Source organism: Aspergillus fijiensis (assembly GCF_003184825.1).
Source record: "Aspergillus fijiensis CBS 313.89 unplaced genomic scaffold BO72scaffold_32, whole genome shotgun sequence".
Classification (NCBI taxonomy): Eukaryota; Fungi; Ascomycota; class Eurotiomycetes; order Eurotiales; family Aspergillaceae; genus Aspergillus; species Aspergillus fijiensis.
Window position 1 is genome coordinate 279,441 of NW_024469008.1, and position 21,878 is coordinate 301,318.

The 21,878-nt window shown below is 51.8% G+C and overlaps 10 protein-coding genes across 10 annotated transcripts; 4 read left to right on the forward strand and 6 right to left on the reverse strand.

Moving 5' to 3' along the window:
• Positions 1 to 93: 93 nt before the first annotated feature.
• BO72DRAFT_459956 (putative topoisomerase family protein TRF4) lies at positions 94 to 2,276 on the forward strand (the record flags this gene model as incomplete). Its single annotated transcript, XM_040946445.1, has 3 exons — positions 94 to 863; positions 920 to 1,610; positions 1,662 to 2,276. The coding sequence occupies 3 exons, from the start codon at positions 94 to 96 to the stop codon at positions 2,274 to 2,276; spliced, it is 2,076 nt and encodes a 691-aa protein (XP_040800047.1).
• Positions 2,277 to 2,899: 623 nt separating this feature from the next.
• BO72DRAFT_153887 (D-arabinose 1-dehydrogenase (NAD(P)(+)) ARA2) lies at positions 2,900 to 4,744 on the reverse strand. Its single transcript, XM_040939247.1, has one exon. The coding sequence runs from the start codon at positions 4,483 to 4,485 to the stop codon at positions 3,232 to 3,234; it is 1,254 nt and encodes a 417-aa protein (XP_040800048.1). The 5' UTR covers positions 4,486 to 4,744; the 3' UTR covers positions 2,900 to 3,231.
• Positions 4,745 to 5,467: 723 nt separating this feature from the next.
• On the reverse strand, positions 5,468 to 6,187 carry BO72DRAFT_497531 (import motor complex subunit PAM16; the record flags this gene model as incomplete). Its single annotated transcript, XM_040948696.1, has 2 exons — positions 5,468 to 5,872; positions 6,176 to 6,187. The coding sequence occupies 2 exons, from the start codon at positions 6,185 to 6,187 to the stop codon at positions 5,468 to 5,470; spliced, it is 417 nt and encodes a 138-aa protein (XP_040800049.1).
• An 83-nt stretch (positions 6,188 to 6,270) lies between these two features.
• BO72DRAFT_431884 (PEX28-32 family peroxisomal membrane protein) lies at positions 6,271 to 8,905 on the forward strand. The gene is made up of 3 exons (XM_040943147.1): positions 6,271 to 6,586; positions 6,686 to 7,890; positions 7,949 to 8,905. Exons 1-3 carry the CDS (start codon positions 6,574 to 6,576, stop codon positions 8,582 to 8,584), a joined length of 1,854 nt encoding a protein of 617 aa, XP_040800050.1. The 5' UTR covers positions 6,271 to 6,573; the 3' UTR covers positions 8,585 to 8,905.
• BO72DRAFT_153931 (Zn(II)2Cys6 transcription factor) lies at positions 8,435 to 10,994 on the reverse strand. Its single transcript, XM_040939248.1, has 3 exons — positions 10,639 to 10,994; positions 9,519 to 10,586; positions 8,435 to 9,430 (listed from the first exon to the last, which is right to left on the reverse strand). The coding sequence occupies exons 1-3, from the start codon at positions 10,815 to 10,817 to the stop codon at positions 8,932 to 8,934; spliced, it is 1,746 nt and encodes a 581-aa protein (XP_040800051.1). The 5' UTR covers positions 10,818 to 10,994; the 3' UTR covers positions 8,435 to 8,931.
• Positions 10,995 to 11,655: 661 nt separating this feature from the next.
• BO72DRAFT_153958 (amine oxidase) lies at positions 11,656 to 14,344 on the forward strand. Its single transcript, XM_040939249.1, has 4 exons — positions 11,656 to 12,323; positions 12,385 to 12,964; positions 13,021 to 13,929; positions 14,008 to 14,344. The coding sequence occupies exons 1-4, from the start codon at positions 11,979 to 11,981 to the stop codon at positions 14,238 to 14,240; spliced, it is 2,067 nt and encodes a 688-aa protein (XP_040800052.1). The 5' UTR covers positions 11,656 to 11,978; the 3' UTR covers positions 14,241 to 14,344.
• An 80-nt stretch (positions 14,345 to 14,424) lies between these two features.
• BO72DRAFT_449293 (putative cyclopropane-fatty-acyl-phospholipid synthase) lies at positions 14,425 to 16,602 on the reverse strand. The gene is made up of 4 exons (XM_040944988.1): positions 16,485 to 16,602; positions 15,877 to 16,363; positions 15,059 to 15,810; positions 14,425 to 15,004 (listed from the first exon to the last, which is right to left on the reverse strand). The coding sequence occupies exons 1-4, from the start codon at positions 16,587 to 16,589 to the stop codon at positions 14,795 to 14,797; spliced, it is 1,554 nt and encodes a 517-aa protein (XP_040800053.1). The 5' UTR covers positions 16,590 to 16,602; the 3' UTR covers positions 14,425 to 14,794.
• A 1,029-nt stretch (positions 16,603 to 17,631) lies between these two features.
• Positions 17,632 to 19,565, reverse strand: BO72DRAFT_478413 (uncharacterized protein). The gene is made up of 3 exons (XM_040947504.1): positions 19,077 to 19,565; positions 18,769 to 19,005; positions 17,632 to 18,719 (listed from the first exon to the last, which is right to left on the reverse strand). Exons 1-3 carry the CDS (start codon positions 19,315 to 19,317, stop codon positions 17,962 to 17,964), a joined length of 1,236 nt encoding a protein of 411 aa, XP_040800054.1. The 5' UTR covers positions 19,318 to 19,565; the 3' UTR covers positions 17,632 to 17,961.
• Positions 19,566 to 19,772: 207 nt separating this feature from the next.
• On the forward strand, positions 19,773 to 21,064 carry BO72DRAFT_449296 (tropomyosin). Its single transcript, XM_040944989.1, has 2 exons — positions 19,773 to 20,410; positions 20,484 to 21,064. The coding sequence occupies exons 1-2, from the start codon at positions 20,109 to 20,111 to the stop codon at positions 20,644 to 20,646; spliced, it is 465 nt and encodes a 154-aa protein (XP_040800055.1). The 5' UTR covers positions 19,773 to 20,108; the 3' UTR covers positions 20,647 to 21,064.
• On the reverse strand, positions 20,777 to 21,846 carry BO72DRAFT_154152 (rRNA-processing protein RRP17). The gene is made up of 2 exons (XM_040939251.1): positions 21,540 to 21,846; positions 20,777 to 21,465 (listed from the first exon to the last, which is right to left on the reverse strand). The coding sequence occupies exons 1-2, from the start codon at positions 21,717 to 21,719 to the stop codon at positions 20,980 to 20,982; spliced, it is 666 nt and encodes a 221-aa protein (XP_040800056.1). The 5' UTR covers positions 21,720 to 21,846; the 3' UTR covers positions 20,777 to 20,979.
• Positions 21,847 to 21,878: the final 32 nt, after the last annotated feature.

Consider the following 21,878-nt stretch of genomic DNA (forward strand, 5'->3'; position numbering starts at 1 on the left):
AACACGGTAGAACACGCGCCATCTCTTTCCTTCATTCACTTCAAGGTCCAGTTGCGTTTCGTCCCTGAGTATTGGGCTTTTCCTTTCATCAACATGCCGCCGGCCTATGAGTTCCGGGGAAATGATCGACGGTCATCGTATCGCCCCAAGCAGGAATTCACCTTTCGTTATCCGCGTCCTGGTACCTCCGAGCGTCCGCTACTGAGAACCAGAAGAGAAGCTACACCAGAGCAGCTGCTAGCACAGGGATCGTCGGACAGTAAACCTGGCTTGAAGTTTGCTTCCATAGAAAATCTCAGCGACAGCGAAGAGGCGGATATGGACGTTTCCTCTGATGACGATGCGGATGCGACTCATCCACGCAAGAAACGCGCGATCGAGTCCAACAGTACCACAGATACCGCCCCTCCTGCGGCGCCCACTCCCCGGTGGTCCAACCCTGATCCTTATACTGCGCTGCCTCCGCCCGACGATAGTCAGTCAAAGCGAGTGGATGTGGTCAAATTAATCCGCAAGGCCCGGATTGCTGCGACCGCGACCCAGACCGCACAGAAGGATGCAGTAACTACCAACGAGGACTTCATCTCACTTGGTGGGCTGGGTGGTGATGAGGATGAAGACAGGAACCCCCCGGAGAACGCGCCTACCGGCCCGAAGCGTCAGCTTGACGGAAGAGATTCGGCGCTGGGCAGTCGAAAGAGAACATATGATGACGAGTTGAAGGGCATTTCGAAGAAGACCGGCAAGCCACTGAGTCGGTTCCATAATGATGGCTCGGTTACTGATGAATGGAGGGTGCGCCCACTTCAATCGGGTGCGCCCTGGCTACATCATATGGCGCCTACCTTACACTTGGGTACCAGGTGGGTGCCGATCTTCAATCTAAGTAGGATATTGCCTTCCGCTGACTCTGCGACAGATTACACAACGAAATATTAAGCTTTTATCACTGGGTGAAGCCGGTGTCTTATGAGCAAATCGTGCGAGAAGACTTGGTATCTAGACTGCAGACTGCATTTCAGAGCAGGTACTACGGTGTGCAACTGCGTCCCTTCGGTTCCTTTGCGTCCGGCCTTTATCTTCCCACTGCGGATATAGATCTGGTCCTACTTTCAACGAACTTTATGCGCCATGGGATTAAGACTTTTGGCGAGCGGAAAGGTCAAATCTATGCGTTTGCTGCATTTCTGAAGAACCAGAACATAGCTGTTCCCAACTCAATTGAAACGATCGCTCATGCTCGTGTGCCCATCCTCAAATTCGTGGACAAAACTACGGGTCTCAGAGTTGATCTGTCCTTTGACAACGACAGTGGACTGGTTGCCAATGAAACTTTCAAGCAGTGGAAGGCTGAGTACCCCGCAATGCCCGTTCTTGTGTCCGTGATCAAGCAGTTCCTCCTTCTTCGAGGACTCAATGAAGTGCCTACTGGTGGATTGGGTGGATTCTCGATTACTTGTCTTGTTACAAGCTTGTTGCAACACATGCCTTATGGTCACTCGGCACCGAACCTAGGCAGCATGCTCATGGATTTCTTTGAATTCTACGGCAAGCATTTTGACTATGAAAACGTTGCCATCCGTTTCAACCCGCCCAGTTACTACAATAAGGTAAGTGCCTTTACAACTAGCTGAACAACAGAGCTGACGGTATGGCTCCAGAAGGTCTACGGCTCCCGAGATAACAACCCTCGTCTCTCGATCGAAGATCCCAATAATGCCGATAATGACGTTTCTGGCGGCACACGAGAGATTGCTTTGATCTTCCGGTCTTTCGCTGAAGCTTACAGACGGCTCAAGGCGCGAATGATCACAACTGCCAGGTCAGAGGATCCCAAGGCCAGCATTTTGGAAACCATCATTGCGGCAAACTACGACGAATATACCGAGCAAAGGTGGCAGCTGCGCCAGATCTTCGACAATGATCCCCGCTTCGCTCATGTCCATCAGCCTCCCACACCCCCACCCCCACCTCGAGGCTCACCCCCGGCTAATACCGCCCCGCCACCACCCCCTCTGCCTCCCCATTCCCCTCTGCACCTGAAGGAGAAGGAGAAGGAGAAGGAGAAGGAAAAGGTTACTAAGCTGCAAAAGAAGCAACAAGCGGCGCGAGATCGTGCGGCACGTCTCAGGCGACTACGACCAGACCTTCCATCTGTTCCCAGTTCCATCACCAATGAGCAAGCAATGAGTCTTGGTGGGTATAAGACCCAGTCAGACATGGATCGGGATCTTATGCAACGCGAGAAAGAGTCCAATACACCTAGCGAAGACTAAACACATAGCATGGTATAGTCGAGCGCATGTTGTCTGTACAATTCCTCATGATTCATCGGCAAGTGGATCGATGTCATATGCTTGGTGATGACGAGGATGTATTCCTCATGGTGGCATTCTCCTGTTATCTATTCTACTTGCGTCTTTTTGAGCGTTAGATACCCCAGTTATGTAGACTTGGAAGGCGTTATGGGAGGAAGTGCTTGGGCTGGGCTGTTGTTGTCTCTCTGTGGTCCATGGGAGTAATAAGGCTGCGCCTGGGGTTTCACAGCTTGGTTCGCGGTTCTCATTGATCGAAATGTCTGATGGGGAGGTCTTGGAGTTTCGACAGGGCTAACATGTGTGCAGAATTACTGACGTACTTGCCTCAGCCGATTCGCAATGGGAGATATCCTGTCTTTTCGCTCTGCAATGAGGTCCTTGTCACAGAGACCAGGGGCTCTCCTTACCGAAGCCGAAATTAGGGGCAAGACTTGTTCAGTGTCTGACTGGCAGGCAATACGCTACTAGCAGCAGCAGCAATGAGTTAGAAGCAAGCAAATCGAAATGGTACAGCCGAGGAGACTCTTTTGTGTCTCTGGTTCTTTCTACACACTCCTTTCCCACCTCTTTCTCATCAAGGAAGCGCTACATGCGAGTCCTTGGGGAGGATGCTGCGGGTTGAAGGAGATGTGGACCAGGGCTTGCAAAGGAATCTAGAAAGACCTGTCAAAGATTTGGTCACTTGAATATGCAAGTGGAAAGGCGGCAGATACACCATGAGCCATTTCAGATTATCGTTCGTATTCATGAAGGATACATGTAGGCAACCCACCCGAAGCCCCTGTCGGATGGGGAATGCGTGGCAGCCGGGCAGACCGATTAGTTTCCATCAGAATCACTATCGTGAATCTGATGAGAAGACCAAATCGCTGTCTCGACAGGCGGCGTCGCAGAATGGTTTCCAACGCCCCGACTAATTAGCCTCCGCAGCAGCATCTTCAGCTTTCTCAAGAGATGCCAGGTGATCAGCAGGCAGAGTATTGACGAAGTCAGGTCCTGGGCTGGCCCACGTGTAGTCCACCCAGTCCGGGCCGAGGATAGCTTGGATCCGCTGCGTCAGAGATGCGATGCGGTGCCGACGATCCTGGGACCAGTCCGACGGGGTCTGCTCCTGCTTCTGCTGCTGCTGCTGCTGCTGCTGCTTGTCTTGACCATTCTCCAGTCCATCAAGAATACTTCGCCACACGCTCAGCGTCTCATCCAACTCATTTACATTGCTGACGCCCATCACGCTGACGCCCAGTCGCTCTCCAGTCCCATTAGAAGCCACAGAGACCAAACCAGAGTCAGCGGTAGGGGCCCGCGCAAGAGGCGGCCCCATCGCGCCAACCTGAGCCCCGTCGCGCAACCATGCCTCCAACGCGAACCTAATGGCGATGACTTCCAACTTCTCCGCCTCCTGGCTGTTCGCCCACGCGCCCGCTGCCAGGATGGCATTCCGCAACCCATCCGGGGCGGGGTGGAAATCCCCCATGCTCCCGATGGGGACGCCGTCCCTCCTCAACAGACCCATGCCCAGCGGCGACGCATTGGGCACCACGTCCACGCCGGCGGCCACCAGCCTCGGCAAGCCCTGACTGCGGAGCCGGGTGTTCTGCAGGGTGAAGTTGGCGTACGACTGCACGAGATCCAGGGGCTCGCCGGTCTCGCGCAGCACCAGCTCGGCGATCTCGCACAGCACGTCGACCGGGTAGCCCGAGATGCCGACGTAGCGGATGGTGCCCTCGGTGTCGCGGATGCGGCGCAGCTCGCGCACCGCCTCCAGCGCCTCGGCGCGCGACACGAACTCGACGTCGTGGCAGTACACCGCGTCGAGGTAGTCGGTGTGCAGCCGCCGCAGACTCCGGCGGATGCTGCGGCGGATCCACCGCGGCGAGTAGTCGAACGACGAGGAGGCGATCCGGCCCACCTTGGTGAGGATCTGGTAGCTGTGGCGCGGGAATGCGGCGCGGACGGCCTCGCTGGCCAGCGCCCGCCCGAGGAGCTCCTCGGCCGGGCCGTAGTATGGCGACGTGTCGAAGGCGCGCACGCCGTCGGTGAGAGCGCGATGGACCAGCTCGGTGGTCGGGAGTGCGTACGGGTCGTGGTTATATTGGGAGTTAAATGTCGCCGTGCCCATGATCAGGGGCGGCAGATGCGTCGAGAGGGGTGTCGAAGGGCGACCCATTGCTTCTTCGTTCCTTTCGTTCCTTCGTGCCTGTCTTATCCTCTAATGGTAGAGATTGGTGAGAAAGTTGGAGGAAAGAAAACGAAGTGCAGTAGCAAATCTCTGGGAATTTATATAGCCTGAAATAACCAAGTGAGGGGAAGATGGAAAAATACGTTGCGGAGATAAGAAGGCGCCGACGCGGGGACGGGAGGGAGGGGGCAGGCAAACATTTCCGACACAACCCACAACCCCGGAGAATTGTCCCTGATCTCATGGGTCGTACATACTTAATACACCTCCTGGGGTTACTGAGAGTAGTTAATCGCACTAAAGACTACAGTAAGGCCGTGAGGTCTATGTTTCTTGCAACGTTGCTGGACTGAGAGACAGGAACAAAGCATGGATCTTATTTATACATATGCACGTTGTGGATGGTCGAATTACAGCCACATAAGCCATCGCCTTTCAGCGCTCGAAGTACAGGAGGGGAGAATCAACAAAAGAGGAACAAGAAGCATACGAGGCGAGCAAGGACCACTCTGACCCTGTCGGCTTGAAGTCCCACCTCTTCAAATAATGTACACAACAAATATCGTTTCGGACCCGATGCATCGAGAGGTAACAGTTGTCCGTCTGAAAGGTTTGGCTTCAGTAACAGCAGTACCCTTCTGTCACTCAAGTGCTGGGTCCGACACGGGTGGGCGCGACACGCCATCGAAATCGAGGGAATCTAGAACAAGTCTTCCAATCCAAAAAAAACCTTGGATTCACCAAAAACGCCATGCTATGCTGCGAAGAAAAAACAGACACCTCGGAAGCGGAGGGAGGATTCGGAGTAGGTCGGCAAAGTCTCGAAGACCGCTCAGTTGAGGACGATTGGCATGGTCAAGCCTTCTTTTACCGGCCTCGGAACCGATCGAACGCGTGGGCGGAGGGAACCGGGAGGAGAGAGGGCTGATTCGAGATGTGGAAGCTTCCCATTGTAGTAGCTTTAAGCTTTTCACCGATCCTTATACACCTTCGGCTTCCATCCCTCCTGCAGTTCCTTCTCCTGGGCGGCATGGCGCTCTGCTTGTCGGACCTCCATCTCTAACCGCTCACGGGCACGAAGAATCTTGCTCTGGAGGTAAAAGCTTCCGCCCTTCTGAGGATCGTTCATGTCGAACAATTTCTTGAAGCGCTCCATCACCTGCTCCAGGTTGGCCTCACCACCCTGTGGGGGTTTGACATTGAGAATCTTGCAGGCTTCGTCGAGGGTCAACCCAGAAGCGGCCCCGCCGCCCACTTTCTTGCCTGTCTGGGCAGCGTACTTGGAGGAGGCCTGAGCTTGCTTGTAGGCTTCGGCGAAGGCGCGACCGAAGACGCGGGCGCCCGTAACGACAACTTGGGTGACGATGCGATGGGCCTAGAAGATAGCGAAGAGCGGGAAATGTCAGTCTGGAAACAGAATGATATCAGGAGAGCAAGGGGAACATAAAAGTTGGCCGACCACGTACCATGATGCGTAGTGATAAAAGCCGATCTAGTGGAGGGAGCACTCGTGGGGGGGATTGAGGTGAGAATTCGTTGTCTGGTCTGGCTGAAGGGGAGTTTGAGCCAGGTTTGGATGGCAATGGAAACAGACAGAGAGGGAAAATTTCGGCGGTTGGTTTTAGTCCGAACCGGGGAAGTGCTGGAAGTGCTGGTGACGTCTGGTATGTTACAGTACAATACGGCTCATAGTTACAGTGATACAGTACCCCGTACAATCGCTCGGTCAGAAGTCCCTGTCACATGTTCCCGACCGGACAACCAACAGATGGACTACGACTTCGCATTATTTGGAAAAAGGCTTCAATTCGAACTTGTTCTTGTGTGCTTTCCCCGCAATTTGAAGAATGATGGATCGGCTTTCCACTTACTGAATACTAATTCTACCTACCGCCCCTGCTGGAGCTTCTCGCCTGTCCCTTCTCTTCTCCTATTTCTTCTCCCCCCCACCCGCCTCCTCCTTCCTCTTCCTCTTCTACTTCGCCGTACTTGCTCGTCCTTGCGACCTCCTCACTTTCTTCTCCGCTCACCGCCCGCAATGCCCTTGGCGAATGCATATGACGTCTCTGTTGTTGGATGGCAGCACTCGGTATGTAAGACATTCAACGCATCCTCAACGCTCCTCAAAGAGTCCTCGTTATATCCCTCTCGTGTCGGCCGTTCACCAAATACTGATATGCTGGGATAGAAGAACTTCCGTGGATAGATTCCATGGCCCCGTCATCTTCTTCTGCGCAGGACCATGCTGACTCTCAGCCTCCGACGGTCGCTGCTTTCTCTCCTACTACCATCTCCGGCTCATCATTAACCTCGAGACAACGCTCAAGTATAATTGTACACCGCAAGTCCCCTCTTTTAGTCGCCACTCCGCCTCAGATAACCCGCGCTTTGGCTTATTCGCACCCCTTTATTCTACCCTTAAATAAGCTCGTGGGCTTGCTCACATGGACAACTGGGGACGGATGGCAGAGCTTCTTACTTGTGGCCGTGTTTTGGACCCTGGTCCTCTATGGCGAGGTCATCATCTTGTGGGCAGGGCCACTCTTGCTGGTGGTCGGGCTCATTCTGGGCATGTACTGGAGACGATACTCGCCCTTGTCCTCTAGGGCTCACATTGCTGAGAAACAGAGCCATCAAAGAGCCATATCTGACAGCTCTCCTCATGGCAACGAGACCCTAGATGAGATTGTCGAAACTATGAGGACATTCACAACTCGGTGCAACATACTGTTGGAACCCCTCGTGGAGCTGACCGAATTCTTATCAACGCAAAGGACGGCTACATCTGCCACCACCCGGCCAGCTCTTACTACTCTCTTCTTCCGGATCTTATTTGTGACGCCTCTCTGGATTGCTTTAACCGTCCCGCCATTGTATTTGATCACCACTCGTCGTGTAGTCATGATTTTTGGCACTATCATCATCACCTATCACTCCCGACCGGCAAGGGTCTGTCGAGTCATTTTATGGCGTTCATTGACCATCCGCAAAATCTGTTCCATGATTACTGGACTGTCTTTCTCGTCGGATGTGGAAAAGACATTATCGGCCGTGATGCAAAGTCACGGGCATGCGGTGAACATCGCCACGAGACGCCGCGGGGATTCCTCCGGCGTCCGATTCACATTCATCATCTATGAGAACCAGCGTCGCTGGCTGGGCATTGGGTGGACTTACTCTCTCTTCCCCTCCGAGCGTGCTGCTTGGACCGACGAGCATCTGAATCCGGTACCTGCAAAGGACGAATTTGAGCTGCCTGGCGTTCAAAGTGGGAATGTACAGTGGCGGTGGGTAGATGGCAGCGAGTGGCATATCGAAGGGGCCGATGACCAAAATGGACACTCCGATGCCAAGTCCTCTGACGGCGGGGGGTGGATCTACTACGACAACAAGGCAAGTTTGGTTCCTTGGACTCGATTCCAACCCAGGCAGTCTAGCTAATCTTCTGCAGTGGAATGAGGGTCGCCGTGGCCAGGACGGCTGGGACCGATACACCCGTCGTCGGAAATGGTGTCGCGACGCTGAACTCGTTGAAGTGCCTTCTGCAGCAGCCGAGGGCACATCTACAGCAGTGACATCCGGTCTGTCCCAAGCCTTGGAGGCAGAGAAACAGAAAAAGAAACCAACCGGCACCGTGGATGCGCATCCGGTGGGTAGTAGCGGTGGATGCGATACCGATAGCCTGGCCCCCTCGACCTCCTCCAAGTCACGGAGACGCCAATGGTTCGGGAGCACGAAGAGTGTAAGCGACATCAAGAACAGCAGCTTCTCCTCTGCTCCATCAACCTCCATCAACAACTCCTCCGTTGATCTTGGAAGAATAACGTCTGCCAATAGTACCAATCCACCACCATTCGGGAGAGCCCCTTCCAGGCCGATTAATATCTCCCACTCTCGAAAACTGTCCAACTATTCCGGCACCGCCAGTTACAGCAGCAGCCAGGGACCAGACGGTAGCCTCCGAGAAAAGGAAATCACTCGAGCGCAGGATCAGCTGGATCGATGGGCTGCCCGAGCGGCAGGAGGAACCGAACGGGCAGAGCGAGAATTGGGGCTAGGCGACGAGGTGAATATGGGATTGAGCTGATCTCAGTTTACAAATCCGTTACGAAGCATCGTGCACAGACCTTTCAGATTGACCATTGAGTGAAGCATCTGGCTTTTTATGACGCCCATTAGTTGAGTTTGGGCCTCTTGGGCGCTTCGACCATCTTTGTTCTGTACTTACGCCACGACGACATGAAGATACCCTTACAATTCTAGCCAAATATAACAATCGTGCTGGTGATTCAAACTTTGGCGTCGTCGCCCATCATCATTCTATCATCTGGCTAAAAGATAATCGTATATGCCTTGGACTCATAAAATTGTTCATTATGGGCATACATCTCCGCCTCCGGAGGTCCATACCCTCTCCAAAATCAATCTCCCATATCAAGCGAGTATGAGATCCCACTGTAATTGATCCAGCAAGTCCAGCCAATGCACTCCTTCCATAGCCCATAGAGCTTGTAGCATCTCCTTCGCTCGTTTAACATTCCCAATCCCGAAGTTGACCTCAAGGCTACTCAAGCATGTCATGATAAGCTCTTTATCATCGGGTACCCTGATCTCGCAGCCCGCGATGAGCAAAGGAAATGTGAGCGCCGAATATTCGCAGTGGGCATCGAGGGGTGAGGCCGTTCGGATCCTGTCCAGAAGCATCTGCAGGGCATCCGACCTCGTCATAGTGATCAAAGCTGACCAAGGGCCTGCAGTGAAGGTGGTTTTCATACCCTTGCTCATCTTCTCCAGTATTGAATGGAGGTAGATGTATGCCGCATCGCGGAAACAATTTGCGACCATGCGGAGGCGACAGAGGTTCATTTCTGTGATACCCTCGGGAATTATGTACCTTATGTCCTGATGCGTCCAATCATGCAGTAGGGTATCACTGGGGGTATGTATCAGCTATATATGCACGTCTGTGGGGTCGAAAGTATGATGGGTGGGGAGAGGCTATAGAGAAGTAGGCGGCTCACATTGCATGAATTTCGATTCCCAAAGCTACAGGGTCATGGCTCAGGGAAGGTAGATCAGCGATCCTCGCGCAGAGTTTGACAAGATCTTCCGCGTAGCCAATGTATATATCGAGCTTGGTGATCCTGACGTCCTCCATATCAAGCATGCTGGAGGTGATTTGCTTGCGATTGCTGATTTTAGCAACGTTATGAGCATAAATGTAGCTATTATTTTTTGTCAGTATTGCCTTTTTCTCGATGAGACTGACGACATACAAGCCCATCAGGAACTCCCGGGTATCATGATTCAAAGCCCCAAACCCACCCCGTGCAATGACTAGCTTCTGAAGAGCATTCAGATGCGCGACCCACTGCTTAACGCTTCCACGGACAATCTCGTATTTGCAGAGTAAAGCCACCGCGAGAATAGCTTCATCAGGAAATCTTCCAGTGGGATACTCTGAGAGCACAGATTGCAGCCCATTCAGGGTTTGAATGTAATACATTGTGGCAGCAGTTTGGGCTTCTGAATGGGCAGCTATTCGATTCGCACAATGCGTCGCTGATACTGCGCATAACGCTTTCATAAGGAGCGAAGATGATAGGGCCCGAGGAATGATCAGAGACCGCAAAGGGTTGTCGGCGCTCTCAAGGTTTGCGAGTAACTTGGAGCCGAGCTCCATGTGGTATTGAAGATAGTGCGTTTCTGAGTGCGAAAGATGACTGAGGGATTTACAGGGTGTGAGTGTCATTATAGAGAGGTCACCATTCTCGGCAGTGGTATGTGCTGGCATCTGGTCAACCTCATCCATAGTGTCATCGACGTTCGATAAACACGTATCGCTATCACCGGGATCTGAGAATGTGGTAGGGGTAGTTGGTTGGTAATGTAGCCATAAGGAGCTTGAGCATGGGGAGCTCGCACTTGCTCGTCCCAAGGAGGATGAGGAAATGGAAGACGATGTGCTAAGTCTCCTGCGCTTTGTTGGTTTTGTTTGACTGAAGACCTGTGCTGACGGGTTCAAGGGCTCTGCCCATATTGAGCCATATCCCTCACACTGTAGCCCTAATCTAGCACAGCTACGACATCTGATAAACGAGTTCAGTCAGTGACAAGGAAGGTAATCACCACTAGACATACCCAGGCTTAGATTCGTCACATCTTTTCCGGCGACTTTTACATGTCAGACAGCCAGTGCGTGTCCATTTCCCGCCCTCTCTCCTGCATCTTCTCTTACTAACGACCTGAAATTGTGCCTCCAATGGGTTTGCAGCCGCGTGAGGTAGTGGTCGGTCTCCAGCCATAGTGTCGTCCCACATTATGAGGCTAGCATGGGCGAAAGCCCGAGGACCGATAGGAATGAAACGCTGAGCTTTGGCGGTGTACTGAGTGAATGAATGTTGTACAAGTTCTATGTCAGAACTGGTCCGATTGATTTAGCAGGGAGAGAATCCCCACAAGCACGTATCAAATACTCATATGGACTCGCTCTTTGAGGCACAAGATCTAACCAATGCAGGTAGCATCGAGGCTAGTATCTTCAGATTCAGATACTGATCGAAAGTGGCGAGGGGGGGTGACAGTGAGCGAGAGTAGTGAGTTGAGTTAGTTATGGATTGATGACACGGCGGAGATGGATTTCCTTGATGGCACTAAACTGGAAAGGGTAAGTGATGCGCCCACGTTATCGCCTGGGCTTCCCCTCTTGGGATTGCCAAGGGAGACCCGTGACTACTGGGTGGACAGTACAGTACAGAAGGTACCTAGTACTGCGTAAGTACAGCGGAGTACAGCCTGCTCAAAAAGAATTGACGCTACTCATCACCAGACGAAGATAGTGGCGTCGGCTCTTTTGATTTCCCGTAGTAACGTTAGTACGGAGTATACTGGTTGTAGACTGGGTGTAGATACGTAGTCAGTAAGTAGACTGATAAGAGCGCCAGATAAAGGAAAGAGTGGGACGAATATTTCTTATCGCCTCTGGAATTTCTCGCACCCCTCGGGCTCCGAAGAGCATCATGCCAGGTACGAGAAACCATACCGTGTGACTAATGAAATTGCCGTGTATGATGATGATGATGATGATGATGATGATGATGATGATGATGCTCATCCTCGCAGTCTATGAGTAGCTGGAATAGCCGCGGTGGGGAGAGCGAAAGAGAAGCGAGAAGAGCGATTGAAGGATGATGTTTCATCGGCGAGATAAACGCTTCCCCCCACTTCCCCCCACTACCCCCAGCCTACTTTCCGCTTTAGGCAAGTCCATCCAGACTCTCCCATGGTCAATAATCTTCAATCTCCTTGATGTGGAAGCTCTGGATCAACTCAACGCTACTACAGCTATTGCTGCTGCTGCTGCTTGCGAAATGTGGAAAAAGAACCTTTGGAACTACTTAAAGGCCCTTCAATATCCTCCTCCTCCCTCCCTCAATGGTCAAACCAGTACTTTTCTTCTGGTTCCTTAATACAACCCCAAGATGTCTCTCGCAACTGAACCCAGCCCTCGATTGAGTGCATCGAGTGGCCCTCATCCCTTCGATCCCGTCACTCCGCGAGAAATCAGACTAGCGGTTCGAGTTTTGGAAAATGCTTTCGCTGGTGTCAAGCTTCGCTACAATCGGATCGATATTCACGAACCCATCAAGCATGAGGTTGTCCCATACATTGAAGCCGAACGTCTAGGACAGCCCCTACCGCGCAAGCCCACCCGCCTCCTATACTCATACTTTCATCGCCTCGATACTCTTGAATGTTGCAAGGCGCTCATCAATGCTGACACCGCGTCAATTGTCTCGACTAAAGTGCTCCCCAAGACCGTTCAGGTATGCGCATCATCATTTACGATAATCTTTGTATTGAGCACTGACATTGATGTGCATACAGCCTCCCGTCGATATCGATGAACTTGCTGTGATTGAAGAAGTCTGCATGAAGCACCCGGCTGTGCAGGCAGAGATCGCGAAGCTTAACTTGCCCCCGGGAATGGCTGTGTGCAATGATCCATGGATGTACGGCACTGAGAACCAGACTGAGACACGTCGGATGTTCCAATGCTTCATGTACATGATGGAAGTCGACCACCCTCAAAATAACCACTACTCCCTGCCATGCAAATTCTCTCCCGTCTTCGACGCCTTTACCCACGAATTGATCCGCATGGACTATCTACCAGGAGGCGATGGTCATTCATTCACTGAAACGCAGCCTTGGAAGCCTGTCAAGGCTGTGCAATATGCTCACGATCTCCTTGATGAGCCTGTTCGCACGGATCTCAGACCTTACATTGTCCAGCAACCAGAAGGTCCCTCTTTCAACGTGGACGGCAACTTTGTTTACTGGCAAAAGTGGCGTTTCAGGGTCGGCTTCAACAACCGGGAGGGTATGGTTCTGTACAATGTCACATATGACAATCGCAGTGTTTTCTACCGTCTCTCGGTCTCGGAGATGACGGTGCCCTATGGAGGTGGGATTTAACCCCAACGTACCTGTTCAAAATTATCGCTAATCTGATCCGCATAGACCCTCGCGCCCCTTATCACCGCAAGCAGGCCTTTGATGTTGGCGATGTTGGTTTCGGTCTCAACGCCAATCAGCTCTCGCTCGGCTGTGACTGCTTGGGCCACATCAAATACTTTGATGGCTACCGAGCCGACTCCAAGGGCAACCCAGTCCTGTTAAAGAACATTATCTGCATGCACGAACAGGACAACGGTATTCAACATAAGCACACCAACTACAGAACTAATGCGGCAACAGTTGTCCGCAATCGTCAGCTTGTTATGCAGATGATCTGCACTGTTGCTAACTATGAATACATCTTCGCCTACATATTCGATCAGGCGGCCAACGTCGAACTTGAAGTCCGTGCTACAGGCATTCTGTCTACGGTACCGTTTGATAACGAAGACGGCAAGACTGTTAGATGGGGTACAAATGTTGGCCCCGGTGTTATGGCTCCCTACCATCAACATATGTTCTCGTTCCGGGTTGATCCCGCCCTCGACGGCTTCAAGAATACCGTCTTCTATGAGGACAGTGTCCCCTTACCCGAGGATGACCAGAACCCCTATTTTGTGGGATACACTACTCAGCAAACTGTCATCAGCAAGTCCAGCGCCGCAGATCTTGATATCAGCCGAAGCCGAGTTTTCAAAATTCGCAATGACAGCAGCATCAACCCTATCACTTACAAGCCCGTGGCATACAAGCTCCACGCCGCACCCAGCCAAATGCTGATCCAAAGCAAGAACTCGATCGGACATCAACGGGCTGAATTCGCTACACGGCCCGTTTGGGTCACAAAGTACCGGGACGAGGAACTTTACGCGGCAGGCGAGTTCACGAATCAAAGCCACCGCGCAGACGGCGTAGAGACATGGGTCAAGAGAAACGATCCAACCGAGAATGAGGACGTGGTTCTCTGGCACAGTAAGTTCCCCCTCCAATGTGTATCGCACCACCTTGAGAAAGTACTGTACAATGGACTAACATGCCATCCTTCTGTAGCATTCGGACTGACCCACAACCCCCGCATTGAGGACTTCCCCGTCATGCCCATGGAACGTATCAGCGTCATGCTGCGTCCCGACGGCTTCTTCACCAAGAACCCCGCCGTCGATGTGCCGCAGTCATCTCAGGCCTTCAACAAGTCAACTCTTCACCCGGAAGCAGCGGCCGCGGCGTCTTGCTGCTCGGGTGCGGGAGGCAGCAAGGCGAAGCTGTATAAACGACTAGACTGAGAAACGCCCGCGAGCCTGGAGGATGGCCCTTTTGATCTAGACTTTCGCCTTCATTGGCGAAAGCATTGTATGATTCATGACTACACATACCGCCATCTGGCGTTTCGAGCAATGTAAATAAGAATTTCGTTTCCCAAATGTTACAACTAAGCCTTCGACGCTTACAGATTTGAAGAAGTCAATACCCGTCTTACAACCACAGTCGCATTCATTTGTGTCTCATTAATACATGCTGTTCTGATTTGAAACACAGAGACTCTGTCTGAGCCAGACTGGTTATATAAATCAGAATCATTGTACGTAACTTAAGTTCGTCATTTCTGTGAACCCCGCCCACACATTCGTGTCCCATAAACAGACCCCTTATCAATTTCCAAACCATTTTCATTTCTGCACCTCATTATTCCTTAGGTCTCCACCTTGAAGAAAATTCATGCAACCATATCCATTTTCGCCAGGTCATTCAAATTCTGCGTCTTCAACAACCAGAAACCAGGAAATCTGTCAAGTCGAGGCACCAGAAGGGCCTACTGCATAAGTGTTGGAGTACCCCTTCAAGCCTTCTTAGGCACGTGAGCGCTGGGGACAACACCGTGGCCAACATTGTCGATAGCGGACTGGCGGGCGCCGGTGAGACCGAACTGACGATTAATGCCCTCGACACGGTGAGTGGAGTTGATGTTCTTGACAAGAGTAAGCTGCCAGCAGGTAGCTCCACCCTGGCGAGAGGTGATGGTAGAGTAGGCCAAGAAGTACTCCCAGATCTGCAAACGCTGGTCAGTCATGTGCGGTGGTGATCATTGAGGAAAGTCACGAACCTTGAACCATCTCTTTCCGTACTTGGCCTCGACCTTGTCACGGTTACCCATCCAGTTCCGGTACCAGCGCCAAAGGGTGGCAGAGTAGTGGACGCCAATGGTGTCGACAGCCTTGATCTCAAATCCGGCGGCCTCCAGTCGATCAACGACAAAACCAAGGGGGGTGCTAGCGTCGGCTCCGGGGAAGATGTACTTGTTCATGAAAAGACCCCAGATCAGATCCTCATACTGCCAGGACTTACGCAGACCAGCAATCTGAAGGAAGAAGACACCGTCATCATCCAACATTTCGTAGACCTGAGACAAGAAAGTAGTGAAGTGACGAACGCCGACATGCTCAGCCATTTCCAAGCAGGTGATTTTCTTGTAACCTCCGTCCACCCGGGGGGCGTCACGGTAATCGAGGCACAGGATACGGCTCTGAGATTCCTCAACACCAGCATTGCGAAGACCCTTGTTACCCCAAGCAGTCTGGTTACGACCGAGGGTGATACCAGTGACCTGAGCGCCATAGTGAACCGAAGCATATTTGGCCAGAGTACCCCAACCGCAACCGAGGTCGAGGACGGTGTCACCGGGTTGAATGCCAATCTTTTCACACACCACAGCCAGCTTGTTGTCCTGAAGCTCCTCAAGAGTCTCCTCACGGTTGATATCGCTGATGATTCCAGAGGTGTAAATCATGCGAGGACCCAGGAACCAAGCATAGAAGTCATCGCCACGATCGTAGTGGTCACGAACCTGTTCCTCATCTGATTGACGCATCTACAGTCAGCAACCTAGTTTCCCCGAAAATCAAATGACGCCTGGTCACTTACCCTGGGAACGAGTGTGCATGATCATCTCAGGAATGAAACCGAAGAGGAAATGCTTGAAGAGACCCATGGTGAAACGGAAATTGGCCCAGTCGTGACGGAACTCGAGGGCTTCCAGGGCGTCACACTTGAATTCCACCTCACCGTTGAAGTACTTTTCATAGAAAACCTCCATGGGAATCTTGCTCTTGCCACGATAGGCAGCGCGATCATGCTCGCTGTGGAAGCTGAGGTAGTACTCGACGGGGCGACCGGCATACTTGGCCTTTTCGTTCTTGCGGGGAGAGATGGAAGAAGCTACAGACCAAAAGGCCATGAGAATGGGGATAGTGGTGAAGATAGCAAAGAAGATGGTGGTGTAGAAACCACCGCCAACTTGGCGAGCGAAGTACCATGGGATCAGCAACAAGAGGGCGAACAACAGAGTGTTGGAGAAGCTATCGCTGCCGGGGGAATCGGCCGGTACAGGGGCATTTTTAATGGCCGGGTACTAGGTAACAGGGAAACCATTGACAGTCAGTGTTTGATTTCCACGGCTCTGAGGTCTCATTGGAATGAGAAGAACAAGAATTGCCAGAGGATAAAAGAAGGGAGACAGCAAAGCGACTCACGGAGGTCGTCCGCACACCACAGTCATCAGCGGGAGTGATGCACGAGGCGGAAGGAGTTTCGATGTACTCGAAGTCCTCAAGGGACTCTGGATGTACAACCGTCATGACGGAGGAGACGAATTGACAGGATGAGGGGGAATTGAGAGAGAAGAGAGAAGAGAGGAGGGGAGGAGGGAAGGAGGGAGGGGGGGGGAGGGGAAGGGAAATAAAAGAGGTGGAAAGAGGAAGAGGACGAAAGGGAAGGATGGGAAAAGAGGGAGGGAGAGCGGCGAGTGTCTGGACGGCAGCGGGAGTGGATGTGGATGGATTGCTAGATTGGGGAGGAGCAGCATCGGATCCCTTTCATTCCAATTTATCACTCGACTCCATATGGTACAGATTGTGTAGGTGCGTCTCTACATTACACGTCAAAACAATTCCTAAATTGGTCTTTCACCAATTGGTAGCCATAAGCTATGCTTAAAGATGGTTCTGCTTGGTAGTTACCAATTGTTGAACAACAATAGTCAGATGTATTGATAAAAGCTCCAGGTACGGAGTACAACATGTACAGTGCCCAAGTTACGCCAAAGATAGCTTGACTTCATTTGGGTCTAGTGCTTCGTCAGTTGTTCTAGGGCTGTTCGCAAGGGTGAAAGAGAATGAGAAAGAGAGAGAGAAGCGGTGAGAAGAGGCTGGTGGTCTTCTAAGGTCTAATCTGATGTCTTTGGTGAGGCTAGACTGTTGCAAGCTCCTGGTCAAGGTACACTACCAATACTAGGTAACTATTTATTATTATTATTATTATTGCTCCAATTATGCGCCCGGCAGGGAAATCCGATGGAGATTGAGGTTCGGGACCCAGACCGATGCATCCACGGTAAGCACACACCGTCACACACACCGTCACACCCTGCTGAAACGCTGCCAGGCGAATAACCAGCCGCATCGTATTCTTAGTAATGGGTGTCGTGGCCACTCAAAGTGCTTCTCCATCGTCTGATGACGACTGATTCCGAGGATACCGTGTCCATTCAGATAACATTACTGTACATACTTTTTTTTAGTATGTGCAGTAGTCAGTTACTGTACATAAAGATTACTTAAGTTGATGCATGCTGGATGCACCTAATGCTACTATGTACATGCTACTCGTACTCAGTAACTTAATGGCCTGGCCTGTCGATCTCTTTAGCTCCCATTTCCCCGCGTCATAAAAAAGTCTCATAAGCTAAATGCTGCATGTAATCATAATCATCAAATCACTTCATACAAAACGCCCCTGGAAACCTTCCACGCTGCGGTCTGCACATGGATTATTTGCCCACCATGGTTTGTTCAACAATAGAATCGCATCAACCACAGAGTAAAAAGCAGACGGACCAAAAGCAAGCACCATCTGAAACACCGTGCACCCACCGAAACAATAATAAACCCACCCAGACACCGAAGCCTCTCCTTGGAATGTAGGCCTTTGTTCCATTATGCTAATCTGCTCTCACAGCGTCAATTGAAAATCCTGAGCTTCCACATCTTCATCGTAAACTGGAAGGTCCTCTTCAGCAACCAAGATGGGAAGTCCATCGGCCAAAGACAACGTGCCAGAAGGATGCAAGTAAGTCTCTGGAGATAAAATGCCCTTCGGGGCCGGGTCCTGCTCGACGGGGGTAGCTGTTCTGCTACTCATCTTAGATGATACCTCGCGGCCTCGAGTGTACCCCAGAGTCGTTTTGGAATTGGCTTCAGCTGCGGTGTGATGCATGCTTGACGGGCTGTCTGGGGCTCGGGGCGTTTTGGTAGGAAACAAGGACGTGGCAATCCTTGTCCTTGGTTTGGCCAAAGCAGCTGATCGGGTGCGGGGAACCGATCGGTATGTCCCCGAGAGGGCGGTAGCGGCATCACGAGCACGTACGGTGGAAACATTGCTGGTGCTTTTGGTAAGGCCCGCAGTCGCTCTGGTACGGCGGGTTCCGACACGGCGGTTCACCGTCTCTTCCACAGCAGGCTCCTCCAGTTGTTCTGTTTCAGACGGCTCTTCGAAACTGATACTCTCAACCTGCTTCAGGATCATATCATCGATCAGTTTGTCACAGGCTGCCGAATCTTTCTGGAATTTGCGCTCTCTTCTAGTCAATCCATCAGGTCCGATTTCATTATCAGCCCCATACACGCTTTCCAACCCGCGTGCAAGGTTCCTCCCTTGAAACTGAGGGAACGTGGTATCGTAGGTAATTTCCTCAGGGTAGTCCGGAAGATCTGCTGCTGTTAGATACCATAGATTGGTACTAGTAAGTGAGTAACCAACCTTTAGGCTTGGGCGGCATGTACTCAATATCGGGAACGTCATCCTGCACATGCTTGGTGTGTGTTTCTGGCTGCGCCTGTTCGATGAAAGGGGAGAACTTCTTCACCCTCTGGGTCGAGCCCCTTTTGAGAGACTTCTCTGGCTTTGCGGTGCCTCCGGGCGGGGCGGGGGTCTGTAGGCCTCTAGCTTTGGCATTGGTGGTTTTCATGCCCAAGGGGGCGCGTTGACGGGGGTCAGCTGGAAACAAAACGCGTCATATCAGTACATGGATCAGCTTCTGCTGTAGGGATAAAGCATCTCTGCCATACCTAGTGGGGTCATAAAGGCATCTTTGATGCTTTCCTTCTGTTTACCTGCTCCCTTGACAGTCTTTTTTCCGAAAGCCAGCGGATCATTTTCGTCGTTCAATGGAATCTTGAAGGGCGTTTTGGGTGCTCGCGCTACGGGTGTCTTCGGCTGTAGGCGTCTCAAGCCCTGATTCATGGGTTTTGATGCGGCGACCGTTTGGTGATTATGCACCAGGTTCTCTTGGTCGCGAAGAGCCAACATGGCGGCGGCTTACGAGTCACGACAGCGCATTCAAAGGCGAGAACCCGGATCGGTGTGAATCTGTCGAAGTGTCGAAGTGTCGAATACGAAGACCCTTGCCAGCAACGAGTCTGGGGCAAGAGATGGCTGTCGAGCAGTCGAAGCGATTCTAGACGCGGACATGACGAACAGCCAGGATGGGGGGGGAAGGAGGTGAGAAAGGGTGTTTGCGAGGCGGTTGCCCGTGGAGACGGGGCTGGTGAAAGGGGAAAGCCACACCGTGGTTCTACGGTCGCCTGCCCGTCAGCCACGGCCCCTATACCAGATCGGCTAAGACCCAACCCGCTAGTTGTGCTAGCGGCTGACCGCCAGCGCCAGGCCAGAAAGTCAACCTTACCTTAAGGCCTCCTCCTCCACTTCCCTTTCTTTCCTCCCTATTATTCCCATCTGTTCAAACTATCTTCTTGCATCAATCACTTCTCTGTCCTCTTTCCCTGGTTTGTCGCTGAGCGAAAGCCTGTTGTTGCTGCTTACATCCTACTCTCTTCCACTTCGTACATATTTCCTCGTTGCAAATAACTTACTCAAAATGGATAAGATTAAGGAGGTGAGTGTCAACCTGTCCCCCTCTTACCCCCCCTGTTGGCGGGGTAGCTTACAACCTACTGCCCCAAATGTCCACATGCACACCACCTATGGTCTTGCCTCAACATCTTGATCCTGCATATTTCTGCTGCAGGATAGTTCTCATAAATGGAAAAAAGCAAAATTAACTTTCCTGAGATGCACACTGACCTTGGCTGGTCTAGAGAATGAACAACCTCCGCCTGGAGGCTGAGGAGGCTCAGGAGAAGGTCGAAGAACTCAAGACCAAGGTGAAGACGTTGGAGCAGGAGAACTTGGCCAAGGAGCAGGAAATTACATCCCTCAACCACCGGAACCAGCTTCTGGAGGGTGAGGTGGAGAAGCTTGAGACTGCCCTTAAGGAGGCCAAGGACGCTGCCAACCAGGGTGCTCAGCACGATACCCAGAACGAAGCTCTCCAGAGACGTCTCCAGCTTCTGGAAGAGGAGGCCGAGGATGCCGACAAGAACTTGCGCGAGACGAACGAGAAGTATGTACTACCCACACCCTTTGCCTATATAGATGAGGGGAGGTTGATGCTGACTACCTTGGTACTTCTCAAGGCTCCGCCAAACCGACGTCAAGGCTGGTCACTACGAGCGCAAGGTGCAGGCTCTCGAAGCGTCTCGCGACCAATGGGAGAGCAAGTATGAGGAGATGGCTAAGAAGTACGCCGAGCTGCAGAAGGATCTCCACGAGCTCGAGGTCTCCATTAGCAATGTCTAAAGGCCAGGGTGGCGCAGAATACCGGCAACAGGGGGCCCCAGCTTTTTTTCCTACATATACTATCCTTTTAGCTTTCTATCCCTGCACACCACAGCCTGATTTCTTTCGTTCCTGTCGGCAGGAAGCGGCTTTGGCAGTCTCTGTCCGTCTTGTCATCTAGCTGGCTTTGTTATTGTTCCCATCAACCGGTTTTCCGCTCGTCCTCGCAACCTTGTCTATTCTTCCACTCGACGTCAAACATTTCATCGTTACCAGAAGGTACATAGAGTATATTTAATAGGAGTGTCCATGTGCATTATCACCATCTGTTGATTAAATTCAAGTCAAGTCCACTCACGATCGCTCGCGTCGGGCGTTTGCCTTCCTCGATTTAGATGCGCGCTCCTTCATTCTGGTTACCTTGCGCTCTTCCTTGCTTTCGTAACGGAACTTTTTCTTCTTCTTCTTGGGCTTGTTGTCCGCCTTTCGCTTCTTGCTTTGTTCGGCAGAGGGGTTGGGATCGGCAGTTGCTTTGGAGCCTGCCTCCGATTCTTCGTTTTCAATGTCTGATTCGTCGACCGCTGATCGCAAAAGTCCTTCCTTGGAAGTATCCATTTCCTCTACCGTCACCGTCGTATATTTGTCTTCGTCGATATATTCAGCTTCGTAGTCGACGGCGGGGGGTTCCGTGAACCCCTCCCAATCCTGATCCTCAACATCCTCGTCCTGGCTGTCCTGATCAGATCCATCGCTGCCCTCTTCCACTGCCTGCAGCTTTTTGAGCTGTCTCTGATGTTCTTCGATTGCACGTTGGAAGCCAGCAGTGCGTTCTTCCCGAATCTGAGTAGGCGTTGCAATTAGCCTTGGTTGAGCGGCCTTCCACGGCGATTGCACACAAGCATAGTAATTCTTACCCTCTTGCGCTCCTCTCTCTTCATCTCTTTCGCTTTCTTGATTGCCACTTCTTGTGCATGTTTGATTCTTTGTTGCTTCCGCTTGCGAAAGCCTGTAAGAAACGATTCGCGGTCAGCAGCGTCGAAGTTGATCTCCTCGACTTTGCTGGCGACCTTTCTTCTTTTGGCTTGAGGACCCATTGTCGTGGGTGGCAATGGGTGTGGCAGTCCAAAGGATATTGATAATGTATAGCGAAATGAAAAAAAATAAAAGCGATCTCAATCTTTCAAAACTTGCGCAGCGGAGTGACCATGCGATATTTCCGTGGGGGAAAATTGCGATCTAGAGCCCGGCATCTA